Source organism: Hemicordylus capensis, chromosome 12 (genome assembly GCF_027244095.1).
Source record: "Hemicordylus capensis ecotype Gifberg chromosome 12, rHemCap1.1.pri, whole genome shotgun sequence".
Lineage (NCBI taxonomy): Eukaryota > Metazoa > Chordata > Lepidosauria > Squamata > Cordylidae > Hemicordylus > Hemicordylus capensis.
This window is the reverse complement of record NC_069668.1, coordinates 20,642,777-20,657,156: the sequence shown is the minus strand read 5'-3', so window position 1 is coordinate 20,657,156 and position 14,380 is coordinate 20,642,777. Positions and strand designations below refer to the sequence as shown.

The window sequence follows — 14,380 nt, the reverse complement described above, 5'->3', positions numbered from 1 at the left end:
CGGCCCAAGGAAGCCCATCTAGTCCAGCATCCTGTTTCGCACAGTGGCCCACCAGATGCTGCTGGAAGCCACAGGCAGGAGTTGAAAGGGGCAGGCCCTCTCTCCTGCTGTTGCTCCCCTGCAACTGAGGCATCCTGCCTTTGAGGCTGGAGGTGGCCTTTAGCCCTCCGACTAGTAGCCGTTGATAGACCTCTCCTCCATGAAGTGATCCAAACCCCTCTTTAAAGTCATCCAGGTTGTTGGCTGTCACCACATCTTGTGGCAGAGAATTCCACAAGTGGATTATGCGTAAACACATAATGTTTACACACACATACACCCTAATAGAATCAGCTTAGATAACAGAGGGTTCAGGTTACATCCATTCTGCATATCTAAAGCCTACGTAAAACATAGCAAGACATACATTTTGCAGTCTGCGCTGGTGTTTAACTCAGGAATGTCTCCCTTCCCCTCCCTCCACAGAGTATCAGCCAATCTGCAACAACACCGCCCCACCCTGCTTACAACTGCAAATCACTGAGAGCAGACCATACCCCAAACAGCTGTCAAACTACCCTTCACTGAGTTTTCAAAAATGCCAATTTACTGGCATGGACCACCCCAAATATAACGGAGAGAACTATGGGGCAGAACAGAAGTCCCGGGTGTCCCCCACCCCACCCCCCGCCCAAGCCACTGAAACTAGAGGATTTTTAAAAACCAGAATACTTCGGGGGGGGGGGGGAGTCTTGTCGGTCCTGGTCCGTGATAGCCTGAAGGAGCTTCCAATGAATATGTAGATTCCAATCAGGAGTGGATTTGAAATAAAAACCCTGTGTAAAAAGCTTAACTGGAGGGCAGTGGCCATTTTCGGCAGCAAAACCCATTCACCAGTGACCTGTCTGGGTTAGCAGCACTCTGGCTGGCAGCAACCTGTCCCACCAGCCACACAGCTGGGGACTGGGCCCCGAGGTCTTTGCCGTGCACAGCACATGAGTTTCTTCCACCCAGTCACGCTTCCTCTTTCCCACAACGGCTTCCTGCATGCCTGCCCGTTTTTACAGTCTCCGGCAAAAAAAATCATGCAGAGCCTTTCAGTTTTTCCCCTGCACATGGACATGCGCCTAGCCCTGTCAGAGGACACAAACTGTGTTTGTGAATTGCCAATTACCCAGCCTCCCCAACCCCCCTGTAATTTAGCCCCGGCCTGTTGCTCGAAATCTCGGCCTGGTGACAATCAAATGGATGGGTTTGCTACGGAGTGATTGCCGGGGATCACCGCGTGTGGCAGGCACTGCCTTTTGGGGAGGCTGGGAATTCTGCAGCCGCTTGAGCTTCAATAGCCCTCAGGCCCCAATGGAGAAGAGATCCGCCCGCACAAAACCGAACACCTCCCCAGAAAGGGCCTGCTTCAACATCCTGGAAAATGCAGTCCGAGAAATGCAGTCCCCTTCCCTCCGTGGGAGGAGAGCTGGTCTTGTGGTAGCAAGCATGACTTCTCCACTTTGTTAAGCAGGGTCTGCCCTGGTTTGCATTTGGAGGGGAGACAGCATGTGTGAGCCCTGGAAGGTCTTCCCCTGAGGGGGATGGAGCTGCCGCTCTGGGAAGAGCATCTAGGTTCCAAGTTCCCTCCCTGGCAGCATCTCCAAGAGAGGGCTGGGAAAGACTCCTGCCTGAAACCTTGGAGAAGCTGCTGCCAGTCCGTGTAGACAATCCTGAGAGAGATGGAACAAGGGCTTGACTCAGTATGGCAGCTTATACTGTACAGTGAAAACTTCCCTCTGCATCGACGTGCACAAGACGGCACTGCGAGAAGCAAAAGGGCATCAAAAATGGCCCCACGGGGTTCCATGTCCCCTCTCAGACCTCTTCAGAAAATACCCACCTCTCTCTGCTTCCCGCTCCTCCCCAGCGGGCGGTACTCCCTCTAAGGCATGTGCACGCCAATGTTCCCTCTAACAGGAATGTAGGTCCAGATGTTGTGGATTACAACTCCCATAATCCTCAGCCAAAGGCTATTGCCCTCAGGATGCTGGGAGCTGTAGTGAACTACATCTGGGAATCCCTCTTAGAAGGAACACAGGCGTGCACGCACTCACACGTTTTCTGATGCCCGCTCACTTCATTTTCGATCCTGCTCAGGTTGAATTAGGAAGCCCCCACCCCACCCCCTTGGGTGCCCCCCATGCCTTGATCCTGCTGCCCAGAACCAAACGCAGTCCACACACAGATGAACAGAACTGGAGAGGTCTCTGCCCAGGGGATCACTAAAAACCCAGCCACATCACTAGTCAAAGCAGCACCCCCCACCCCACCCCAGCCTGTCCTCCACGCTTGTAACACCGCACGAGAATCTAAATTACATATTCTAAATTATATACATTAATAATACGCAAGGGATGGCATTGCAGAGGACGCGTGTAATTACAGTGCACTCTTACCCATGGCTGCTTTTGCAAAAGTTCTTTCTTGCTGTGCTTCTCTCTCTCTCTCTCTCTCTCTCTCTCTCTCTCTCTCTCTCTCTCTCTCTCACACACACACACACACACACACACACACACAGAGCCTTCCCCCTGTGCAAAAATAGAACTAGCCCCCCGCCCAAACCAGGCAGTGGTGCTTCTAAGGCCCGCGGCCTCCTCTTTCGACAGACAGCGCACGAGGCACACACCGATGCCACATCCAGACGCATCGATGCAAGCAGAAACGGCTTTGCAGTGACCTGGGCCCTTCCGAGAGGCTGATGATTACTTTATTCTTTTCCTTTCTCCCTCCTTTTGATCCCTCTGCAAAAGGACGGTGGGGGTGGGGGGAAGTGTCACATCAGAGCCTCAACGCAGGCACCGTTCTATCTGCTGGGGTGGAGTCAGCAATTGCACGCCAGCCAGACAGGACGGCAAAAGCCTGACTGCATCCCGAGGTACACCTAGGTGATTTTGGAGCCTGGACCGAAAAGCCTGCAAACACTAGCATTTGGGATGCTGCGGATCACACACTTCAACCAAAAACATTTCCACGCCAGGAAGATACAGGGTCTCTATAGACCCGCATCTCCCTGGAATGAAAATATTTTTTGTTTTTGTTGAAATGTTTGCTCAGCAGGACCTTGAATGCTAACATTTGGGTCGCATGCAAACAGAGAAGATAAACAAAGGAATATGGTTAGCAGCGGCTTCCTACCAAGTCAGACCCTTGGGCCATCCAGCTCAGGATTGTCAACACTGACTGGCAGCGCCGTGCCAAGGTTGCAAGCAGGAGTCTCTAGTCCCAGGCCTTTATTGACTTACTACAGCTTCAGTGAGGAAGAGGAAGGGGGCCTTTTTAAGTTCACGGAGAGCTTTGTGCACTATAGCACAAAATTTAGCAACACTGTCAGCTGTGTTGGGTGTGCTATGGGATGAGAGCTGGCCGGGTGGTCACCAGCCTGAATGGTCCTCTTTGCTAAGCAGGGTCTGCCCTGGTTTGCATTCGGATGGGAGACTTCATGTCAGTATTCCAAGATATTCCCCGGATGGGGCCGCTCTGGGAAGAGCATGCACAGAAGCTTCTTTCCCTGGCATCTCCATAGGGCTGAGAGACAGAGACTCCTGCCTGCAACCTTGGAGAAGCCGCTGCCAGTCTCGGTAGGCAATCCTGAGCTAGATGGACCAAAGGTCTGACTCAGTATGTGGCAGCTTCCGATGTTCCTGCTCTTATCAGAGAGGAGATATGAAACACAGAATCCCTCTGAATGGGTAAAAAGGGAGTTATTATGCCGATTACTGTAGAACATGCAAGAACCAAAGAAAATACTCTCCGATACCAAGGCAAGTAAATGACATGCTGGACCTGAGCCCGGAAATAACCTCCACATCTTGTGCTGATCTTTGATCGTAATAAACGGCATTGAACCTCCCCATCTGCAAAACTCTGAGTGCCGGGTCCACTCCAGAAAGAAAAGGCAGGGTCGCAAACATATGGAAGCAGGAAGCACGTCAAGTATCGCCAAGACAGAGAATGGTCGTCCCGGTGGCAGCGTGGACTGCAAAACAACATTCCAGAGCCGTGAAGGCAACCTGGATTTCCCCGGAAATGTCACTGGCAAGGAAAGAGCCACCCTGTGCCAACAGGTGTCTCTGGAATGCTGCTCGGCCCTTCTCTCAGCAGAGTCATGCGATTGCTCCGATGACAGAGCTCCCTCTCATATCCACATAGAAACTCTCCTGCCCTCTGTGGAATTTGCATCACACACGGACTATGGAGAGAAGCAGTGTGATATAGTGGCTAGAGTGTCAGAGTGGGAACCTGGGTTCAAATCCCCCCTTGGTCAGAATGAGGACCTCAGGCTGGTCATCTTTTCTGCCTACCTTGCAGGGTCGTTCGAAGGATAAAACAGCAGGAAGTACCCACGAATGATTTCTTGAATTGAAAACCTTGAATTTCTTGGAGAAAGAGTGGGTTAAGAACAGAAGAGGGTTGCCAAGAATTGGTGTGAAAAAGAGCTGGTCTTGTGGCCATGAACATGAACTGTGCCTTTTGCTATGCAGGGCATGCCTTGGTTTCAATTTGGATGGGTGTCTACCTGGGAGCACTCTAAATTATTCCCCTTAGAAGATAAGGCTGTAGCTCAGTGACAGAGTATCTACTTGCAGGAGGAAGGTTGCAGGTTCAGTCCCTGGCAGCATTTCCAGGTAGGGCTGAGAGAGACTCCTGAAACCTTGGAGGGCTGCTGCCAAACAGTGTAGACAATACTGAGCTAGATGGACCAAGGGTCTGACTCAGTAGGCGGCAGCTTCCCAAGGCCACTGTCACTGGGGATCAGTGTTCCCTCTAACAGAGAGTCCCAGATGTTGTGGACTACAACACCCATAACCCCCAAGCAAAACCCATTGCAGCTGAGGATTCTGGGAATTGTAGTCCACAATATCTGGAGACCCGAGTCTGAAAACACCTGGAGAGCCGAGTTTGAAATCCTGCCTTCTGGGTTTCATTTGAACACTTTATCCTAGGGATCTAAAACAGGGCTTGTTAGCTTTGCTGCATGTCTAAAAATGTATCATTATCTCATACCCATTACGAGATAAATCAGAGGTACAGCAAGGTTAGATATTTGCCTATCCCTTGGCGTGAGAAACACACTGCTTTCCTACAACGTTAGGCAGGCAGGCAATTCAGATTCCAACCAGAAATTTATTCAGGGATGGACTCTATCCTTGTGGCATCGAAATTGGACCATGCCCACGGAAAACCTCAGGCAGGAAACCTTCTTCCTTGATGCAAGTTCTTTGCTTTCTGTTGCAAATTGTGTTTCAGGACACGAAAGGGGAGACATTTCAAAAAAGTTTAAAAGGGGATGAAGTGAGCCAGCTTTCTGAAGCTTTCTTTCTCTCATTTTCTTTCTGGCTGATTGTACCTGGAGAGGCTGATTGTACCTGGATACACTTCTGGTGTTTTTTGTTTTTTTTAAACTGTTATTATTGTCTGAAATATTTTAAGCACATCTGAATGACAAGCCACAGGTCAACAGATGACACACAGATTACTCAAGAGAAGTATCAGGAAACACACCCACGAATTCCTCGGCCACGTTGCCAAGCAGGTTCAGGTGATTACTTACCTGCTAGGCACAAGGATGTGGCTGAGATATGAATAAACCTCCTCTCTGCTCTGACAGAGACTGCCTAAAATGGCCCTGGGTCTATCCCAACCTCTGACTCCGCTTCCTCCCCGGCATCTGAGGCCATGCCCAGTTCCCAGAGCGGCCGTGTTATTAGCCAGGGACAGTTTTCCGAGGGCAGCTCATGCTAAATACCACCTATCCCAAACCAGATTTGGCTCCTGGTGACCTGATTCACATGTACACACACACGGCTGACACCATCTGAAGTCCAGAGCGGCATCTCCAAAATGCTGAATCACCAGTTCCAAATTAGAGGTGATGGTGGTGGGTGGGAAAAGAGAACGTCATCCTAAAAATAGTTCCAGTATTCCTTTGCCTCTCTGGGAAAGATCTGTGTGCATCTCCAGCAGGCACAATTGTGTTCTATTAATGCATCGGCCTCAGTAGCTAGGATAGAGATCTTCATAATTGACCTATATACGGGGGTTGCTATTTTTAATTAGAGAGATGATTTGGATGTAACATATAAGCACAGAGAGGTCCGGTTATGGTTGCCACCAGCTCGTTTGGTGGCGACTCAGGACTGGGCCTTCTCTGTGGCTGCCCCAGGGCTTTGGAATATGCGCCCTGTTGAAAAAAAGAGCATCTCCTCCTCTGTTTTCAGGAAGACCCTCAAGACATACCTGGAATTAATTTTAACCACTTGTTTTATGAGATGGTTTTTATTGCATTTCGTGGATTTTTCATCTGCTTTCCTTTTTTAAAATAGTTTTAAATTTTGTACACTGCCTAGAGAGGTACATATCAGGCAGGATCAAAACATGATAAATTGTCATTGGAAACATCTTGGTAATCCTTTGTGTCATTAAACTTTTTTTATGATTGGTATAATAATATTTATTGGACCTTTTGATTCTTACTGTGTTGTGGGAAGAAAGAACTTCGTAAAAATAGTGCATCTTCAATGAACCTGAGCTAATCTCTTCTTTATGACCCCTGGCTGTTGTGTTTCCATGGACATGGTTAAAATTCCACCAGGAGAACCTTTGCACATTTCTCTCCACCAGTGACTAATTAATTCTGCAAGTGCCATCAGCTACCAGTATTTACTCGAATAGAAGACAGCTCCGAATTTAAGACGAGCCCTTAAAAAAATAGAGGTTATGCCTGCATTTACCCCCAAATGAACAGCACTCTGAATTTAAGATGACCTCCCCACCCCCATTTCTAACATCACAGAACTTGGTAGGGGGGTGGGGGGAACCTAGTCTTGGATTCAGGTAAATAGAGTATTGTGGCATTCATGGGGTGAAGAGCCACAGGGTGACAGGCAGACATCTCACAGGTAAAATATCTTTACATTGTGGTCTTGATCCAAACCACAGCAGCTGTGACTCACAAGCAAACTTAAAGTCAGGAACTACACGTATGTTTAACTTATTGTGCAGCTTGGCCCTTACAGAGGAAAACAGGAAGCTGCTGTAACCTGAGTCAAGCCATTCGTCAATGGAGCTCAGTGTTGTCTACACAGGCTGGCAGCGTGTCTCCAAGGTTTCTAATCGCCACCTAAAAAGATCAGGGATTAAACCTGGAGCCCCCTACATATGAAACAGGTACTCTGCCACTGAGCTAAAGATGCTCCCGATGAGGATCTGAAGCCGCCAAATGCTGGCTCAGAACATTGGTCTATTTAGTTAAGTATTGTTTGCAACGACTGGCAGAGACTCTGCAAAGTTTCAGAGACCCGATCCCAGGTTGCCGCCAGGTGAACTGGAAGCACCTGGAGATGAACCTCTCCTTTACTTCAACAATAGTTGGAGAGCTGAGGTTGCCTAGAACCAAGGGAAGAAAGCTGGCATGAATGGGCCCCTCTGCTAAACAGGGTCTGCCCTGGTTTGCATTTGAATGGGAGACTTCATGAGTGAGCACTGGAAGATATTCCCCTTCAGGGATTATGGTGCCGCTCTGGGGAGAGCAAGAAGGTTCCAAGTCCCCTCCCTGGCAGCATCTCCAAGAGAGGGCGGAGAGAGATTCCTGCCTGCAACCTCGGAGATGCCGTTGCCAGTCTGTGCAGATGATCCTGAGTTAGATGGACCAAGGGTCTGACTCGGTGGAAGGCAGCTTCCTATGTTAACGTGTATTGCTGGAACAACAACAAAAAAACCCTTAAATTTAGAGGGAATAAATGAAGACTTGGCACTCATAGGAACCATAGGAACATAGGAAGCTGCCAAATACCAAGTCAGACCCTTGGTCCATCTTGTTCAGTATTGTCTTCAACACAGACTGGCAGCGGCTTCTCCAAGGTTGCAGGCAGGAATCTCTCTCAGCCCTGTCTTGAAGATGATGCTGCCAGGGAGGGAACTTGAAACCTCGATGCTCTTCCCAGAGCGGCCCCATTATCCCCTAAGGGGAATCTCTTCCAGTGCTCACACTTCTAGTCTCCCATTCATACGCAACCAGGGCAGACCCTGCTTAGCTAAGGGGACAAGCCATGCTTGCTACCACAAGACCAGCTCTCCTCCCCTTCCAGTGCTCCCTCTCAGGCGTGTGCACATGCTCACACATTTTTTGATCAGTTAATTTTAGATCCCACTCCGGAAGGCCTCACTCTGAATGCACACACAGCCTCGATCCTGCCGCACAGAACAAAACTCATTCTGCACACAGATGAAAATAACAAGAGAGAAACCTGCACCCCAAAAGCCTACTGACCCTGGTTCTAGCCACTACACCGGACTGCCCCTCTAGCGCTGATATAAGGCCACGGGGTTTGCCCATGGCTGAACGGAAACTTGGCAGAACAGGGAGGCATTCTTGTAGCTTCCGAGGTTAGCTGAGTGAGACGCCTGCCTGAATCCTTGGAGAAGCTGCTGCCAGCCTGTGCAGACATTCTTGCACTTGATGGAGCAAGGGTCTGACTCAGTATGTGGCAGCTTCCTATGTAACTCTGGCCTCGGCTATCAGACTGCAAAGCTGGGCCCTTTAGCAGCCTTCAAGGCCCAGTGGCCTATCCAAACAGAGGTGTCCCCGAGCAAGACGGCATGACGTGAAATGGCACCGATCCCAGGGGGCTCGCGAGCCTCTGTTTACGCAGGCGTTTCCCGGCGTCCCTGGAAGAGGGCAGCGGCCCGCTTCCCCTCGCGGCCGGAAGGGCCCTGGTGCTCATCTTTTCCTGCAGCTGTCAGGCCTCATGCAGCCAAAGGCCGCGAGTGACCGGGAAAGAACCGCCAGGTGGGGGTCTCGTGTGTGTGGTTTCCTGTTCAAAAGCAAAACGCAGGGCTTTCTGCTAGGTAAACAGAATACCTCCCGACTCTAGGAATGCAAGCTTTTCCCCGCCCGCCCCAGTTCCTCTCCTGCAGGAAGAAATCCTCTCCCCCAGATCTGCTTTGAGGATGGGGCTGTAGCTTGGGGAAGAGAGCAACTTCCTTATAGGCAGAAGGCAGAATATGGGACTTGGCACAGGCGGGGGGCCGCGATTCAGTGGCCGAGACCCTGTTTGGCATGCAGAAGGGCCTGGGATCCATCCTTGGCATATCCAGGGAGGACGGAAGCCCTGGAGAGAGGCTGCCAGCCTGTGCTGACAATTCTGAGTGAGAGTGAGCAAGGGTGTGACTCCGCTTGGCAGCGTCATGTGCTCACTAGCAGCATCCATCGCTCAGTTGCAGAGCCTCTCTTTGTACGCAGGAGGTCCCAGGTTCAGTCCCTGGCAGCATCTCCAGGTAGGCCTGGGAAAGACCCCTGCCCGAAACCCTGAAGAGCCGCTGCCAGTCAGTGTAGACCAGGGGTTCCACCCACTCTCAGCCACCCCCTCCCCGCCACCCTCTTCCTCTTCCCTATCTGCATATGGAATCCCCACTGCCCAATCAACACAGTGCTTCTGCTCCCTTACCTCCAATTGGTAAAGCACTGCATGGGCGGGGCTTGCCACGTATGGCCTTAGCGCGCGTGCGCGCGTGTGTGTGTGCGTGTGCGTGTATATATATATATATATATATATATATATATATATATATATATATTCTTCTTGACAGAAGTTCTCAAAGCAGCTTACACAGAATAAACCAGCAAGAGGGCTCCCTCTCCCCAAAGTCACAGTCTAAAAAGAAATATGAAATTGATCATATCCTATTTCTATACCACTACTTCAGCCATATACTGAATCAGACCTTTGGTCCATCTAGCTCAGGATTGTCTACCCAGACTGGCAGCGGCTTCTCCAAGGCTGCAGGCAGGAGGAGTCTCTCAGCCGTCTCTTGGAGATGCTGCCAGGGAGGGAACTTGGAGCCTTCTACATGCAAGCATGCAGATGCTCTTCCCAGAGAGACCCTATCCCTAAGAGGAATATCTTCCAGTGCTCACACAAGTAGCGCCCCATTCAAATGCAAACCAGGGTGGACCCTGCTTAGCCACAGGGACCATTCATGCTTGCTACCACAAGACCAGCCCTCCTCTCTGCGTGAAAACCACTCAGAATCCTTCCACGTGCCAGAAGTTGCTTACCCCTAGGCTAGAACATTGGCTCTGGAAAGGGGAACTGGGATTCAAATCCCCCATGCTCAAACTAATTGCCATGGGCAAGTCACTAGTCCTCAGCATGAGTTATCTCATAGGGGTGCCAAGGGGATTAGACTGCATGCCAGGCTCATCGGAGAAAAAGCAAGATTCAGATACAACCAACAGATATTATGATTCAAAGGTGACCCAAGGAAATCCCAATGTCCACTTCACAACAGACCTGTGAGGCAGGCCAACATCATGTTCCTACTGAGAAACTGAGGCATAGCAAGACGCCCAAGCATGCCCATCCCTGGAAGGCCAATCAGGGGTCTCGTTCAAGAATCAGGGGTCCCGTTCAAGGATTCCAAGCAGTGTTCCCTGTAACAGAGATTCCCAGATGTTGCCGACTACAATTCCCACCATCCCCAGCCAAAGGCCGCAGCTGTGGATTATGGGAGTTGTAGTCGACAACATCTGGGCATCCCTATTACTCTGCACACCGATCCCAAGCAAGCCAGTCAGGGATCCTACTCAAATATCCCCAGAAAACCAGTCAGGGATCCTGTTCTCTGAACCACACACCAGCTCAGAGCATCAACCCTGAGCTCCAAAGCTCTGCGGAACGGAACGGAGCACACCATTTCCCAGCCTTCGGCCCTTCACAGAGGGAAAACACACACACACACTCCACTCATGCTTGCTGCCGGCTCCTCTTTCAGCATGCTTTCCCCTCAGGGCAAAAAATCATAACCCATTTTCTCACCTCCACCTCTCTCCACCGCTGCCAGAGCCTTCCGAATCCAGAATCAAGCCGGCCCTCCTGGTGTTTGTTGGGGGGGGGGCATAAATCCTGACCTGGGTGCACACTATTTCCAAATAACCTGGAAAACCACAGTCACTCCAAAGCCTCCTTCCCCAGCGCTCCTTATCTCACTCCTAGCAGCTGTCAGCCCTGGAGAACCGTCCAGATAACCCTGTGCTTTCCCCCACACCCTTTCTGCGAGGAAGCCATGATGTGCAAAGCACACAGAACCCCACAGAGTTTCTGGAGCAGCATCCAGAATGGAAGACACCCTGCCGATTCCCCCCCGGCCCCCCCTAAACCTCTCACACATGATTTTTCATGCTCAGCTGGGGAGAAAAGAGGCACACCGTGAAGGGAGAATTGGAAAAGAATGCCATAATAATAATAATAATAATAATTATTATTATTATTATTATTATTATTATTATTCAGCCATCCCAGGTCCTTGGGAAGGACTCAATGTCTGGATAAAACAAACCAGTCAATAACACCTGTCTGACTGTGTAAACAAGAAATAATAATAATAATAATAATTTGATTTGAATAATTTGACAAGCTGATCAACCGACACGTGCAGTGTGTCAATTGCATTGTGTGGGCCTGGGTTTGTTTGGTTTTTAAAATTATTATTATTATTTCCAACGAAAGCACTACAATCTGGCCATTGCACACACGGGTGGAAAGGCGGCTGGGCTGATTCACAGCCTGGGTACCCTTGGATTTGAGTAGATTTTTCTCTTCTCTCCTTAAACACACACATAGAGAGAGATCATATGCCTGTGAGAGTGTCAGTGAGCTCTTGAGGATTCTCCCAGGAAAAGCGGAGTAACGCAGGAAGGCGGCGTGTGTTATCGCTGCCTCCCTCACCAACACAAAAGTAGCCGCATATAGATTTAACGCAAAGTTTATTCAGGAAACAACTCAATTTTCTCCTGCTCCTTCTGGGCTCTACTCCCCACTGGGACAAACTTCTCAACACCACCCCATAGAAGAGACGGGATACAAGACAACAGGTTGGCACAATAATGTTCTGTGGGCACATGCCCAGAGAGGAGCACCCAGGGAATTTGGGACCCAAAAGCCTTGGGAAGCCCACCTCCCTACAAATTAAGCACCATCGTACTCTGCCAGGTGACCACAACACCTGGGACAGACTTAAGAGGATGGGGGGGCAGGGGCTGTGGAGGCCCAGGTGTAAGAGTGCCTCTGCACGTGCCCCATAGACGTGTGGATCGGCTTTAATAAGCCTTCTTCCGCACACCCTCGGATTGCAGAAAGAGCCTCACTTGAGTGCTCTCCAAAGAACCTCTCTGCCTAGGTGGCTCCTTTCCACCTTTTCTGTGCTGGCCCCCATTATAAGCAAGGAAAGCTCTTTCTCCAGTGAGATGCGACAGGGAAAGAGAGGCGAGAGGGCAGAAATGGAAGCAGGAGCGCCAGGCAGGGATGGAGAGCAGAGCAGGGCAGGAGTGGAAGAGGAAAAGCTGACCGAGAGAAAGAGAGGGGCAGGGGGAGAAGGCTGGGAGGCAGAGGAGAAATTGAAAGACGGGAAGGGGAGATGGGGGGGAGGAAGGGGGAAATATGGAAGCAGAAAAATAAAAAATTGGACCAGAATGGAGAGAAGAGCATTTGGGGTGTGTGGGGATCAAACCCAGGCTAGAATGGGGAAAGATTGCATAGGGAGAAAAGGGAGAGAAAGGTAGGGGTTCTTCTTCTCATGCCTGGATCCTGATCCTCCCACCACCACCACCACACTTCCAGGGTAGGTGACAGGAAGTTCTAGCCCAGAGCCATCTCCTCAGCGGAAAGGAAAGCGCTTGCCGGGCTCCTCAGGAGTAGGGTGCCACCGGTTTCCTGGAGTGGTCTCCCAGGAAGTGCAGAATGGAGCGGGAGGAGGAGAGATGGAAGGAGAGAAAAGAGAAAGAGGATGGGGGGGCGGGGGGGAGAGGGGGGGGAGAAAAGGAGAGGAGAGAGAAGCAAAAAGAAAGAATGGGGAAGAGAAGGAAAGGAAGAGGCAGAGAGAAAAGGGGGGAGAGGGAGAAAGGAGGAGAGAACAAGAGAGGAGAAAAAGAAGGAATGGTGGGGAAGAGAAAAAGAGAGAATGAAAGAAAGAAAGAGAGAGAGAGAGAGAGAGAGAGAGAAGAGACGGGGAAAAGAGGAGGAGAAGAAAGAGCGAGACAGGCAGGAAAACAAGACTCGGGAGAGAAAGAGGACCGGCGCGTGGAGGGGGACAGCAGCTGAGCCGCCGAGCGCAGGAGAGCGGCGGGCGCGGCGGTGCTCTCGGGCGGGCAGAGGCGGCCGGCTCCTCGCTCGCTCGCTCACCTGCCACGGTGTACCTATCCAGGTAGTTGAGGACGTTGCCCACGCTGAGGATGGCGGCGGCGGCCACGCGGGCTCTGCCCAGGCTCGGGGCCGCAGGCTTGGAGCCGCCGCCGGGTTGCTGCTGCTGCGCCGGCGCCAGCGGCGCTGCGCTCTTGGCGAGGGTCCGCACCTCGCCGCATTCCCCGGAGCCGCCGCGGCTGCCTCCGCCTCCTTCGCCGCCGCCGCCCGCGTCGTCCTCCTCGTCCTCGTCGCCGCCGGCGGCCGAGACGGCACGTAGGCGCCCGCTGGAGCCGTGGGGGCCGCCGCCGCCCGCCGAGGAGCCCTCGCTCTCCAGGCACATCATGAGCCGCGGCCGCCGCACCTGCTGTCGCCGCTGCTGCTGCCGGGCTGCTCCTGCCTCTTGCCGCCGCCGCCGCCGCTGCTGCCCGCTCAGCGCTGCAGCTCGCCTGCCGCAGCTGCGCCGCCGGCCCAGGCCGGCAGGGGGCGGGCCGCTCTCCGCCCCCGGCGCGCCGCGGCCGCTCAGCCCGCACGCGGCGCGCCTCCCTCTCGCTCCCCCCGCCGGCCTCTACTCGCGAGGAAGCCCCGTGGCAGAGCCGCTGCCGAGGAGGAAAGAACCCCCCTCTCCGAGACTGGGGAGAGCCGCTGCCAGTCAGAGCAGACAGGGCTGTGTGCATGCAGAACAAAGGAAGGAAGGAAGAGAGCGTGAGAACTGGGGGTGTTTACAAGCCTGGGTCTATGACAAGGGGTGGCGTTAAGTGGATGGGTGTATCTACCCTGCATAGAGAGAGGGGGAAACTATTTATTTGATTATTATTATTATTATTATTATTATTATTATTATTAAATTAATTAAGATCATCGGGGGAGATCCACTTGAGGTTGTCTCTGGCCCACTTGGTGGCGACCCAGAACCAGGCCTTCTCTAAGGTTGCCCCAAGGTTCTGTAAAGGCAGCAAACAAATACATAACCGGCTATGAGGTAGCCTAACCTACCTTGCAGGGTTGTTGTGAGGATGAAGATAACCATTTCCAAAACAGTTTCTAAAATGTTTTGTATTTTTTAAAAATTTTGTGTTGTAATTTGTGGTGTTATGTTGTGTTTTTATTGGATTCTTTTCTAATGTTGTGTTGTTGTGAGTCTCCCGGAGAACAATATATTATGGGGCGGCTAACAA

At 51.5% G+C, this 14,380-nt stretch overlaps 1 protein-coding gene across 2 annotated transcripts in view; it reads right to left on the bottom strand.

Moving 5' to 3' along the window:
- SPNS2 (SPNS lysolipid transporter 2, sphingosine-1-phosphate) overlaps nucleotides 1-13,702 on the bottom strand; it is an 86,086-nt gene extending 72,384 nt beyond the window's left edge. Inside the window, exon 1 of one of the 2 annotated variants that reach the window (XM_053275587.1) lies at nucleotides 13,206-13,702. In XM_053275587.1, the coding sequence (XP_053131562.1) occupies nucleotides 13,206-13,548 (343 nt within the window). In that variant the 5' untranslated portion in view covers nucleotides 13,549-13,702. The remainder of the gene's footprint in view (nucleotides 1-13,205) is intronic. The other variant, XM_053275586.1, reaches the window with a different exon arrangement.
- Nucleotides 13,703-14,380: the final 678 nt, after the last annotated feature.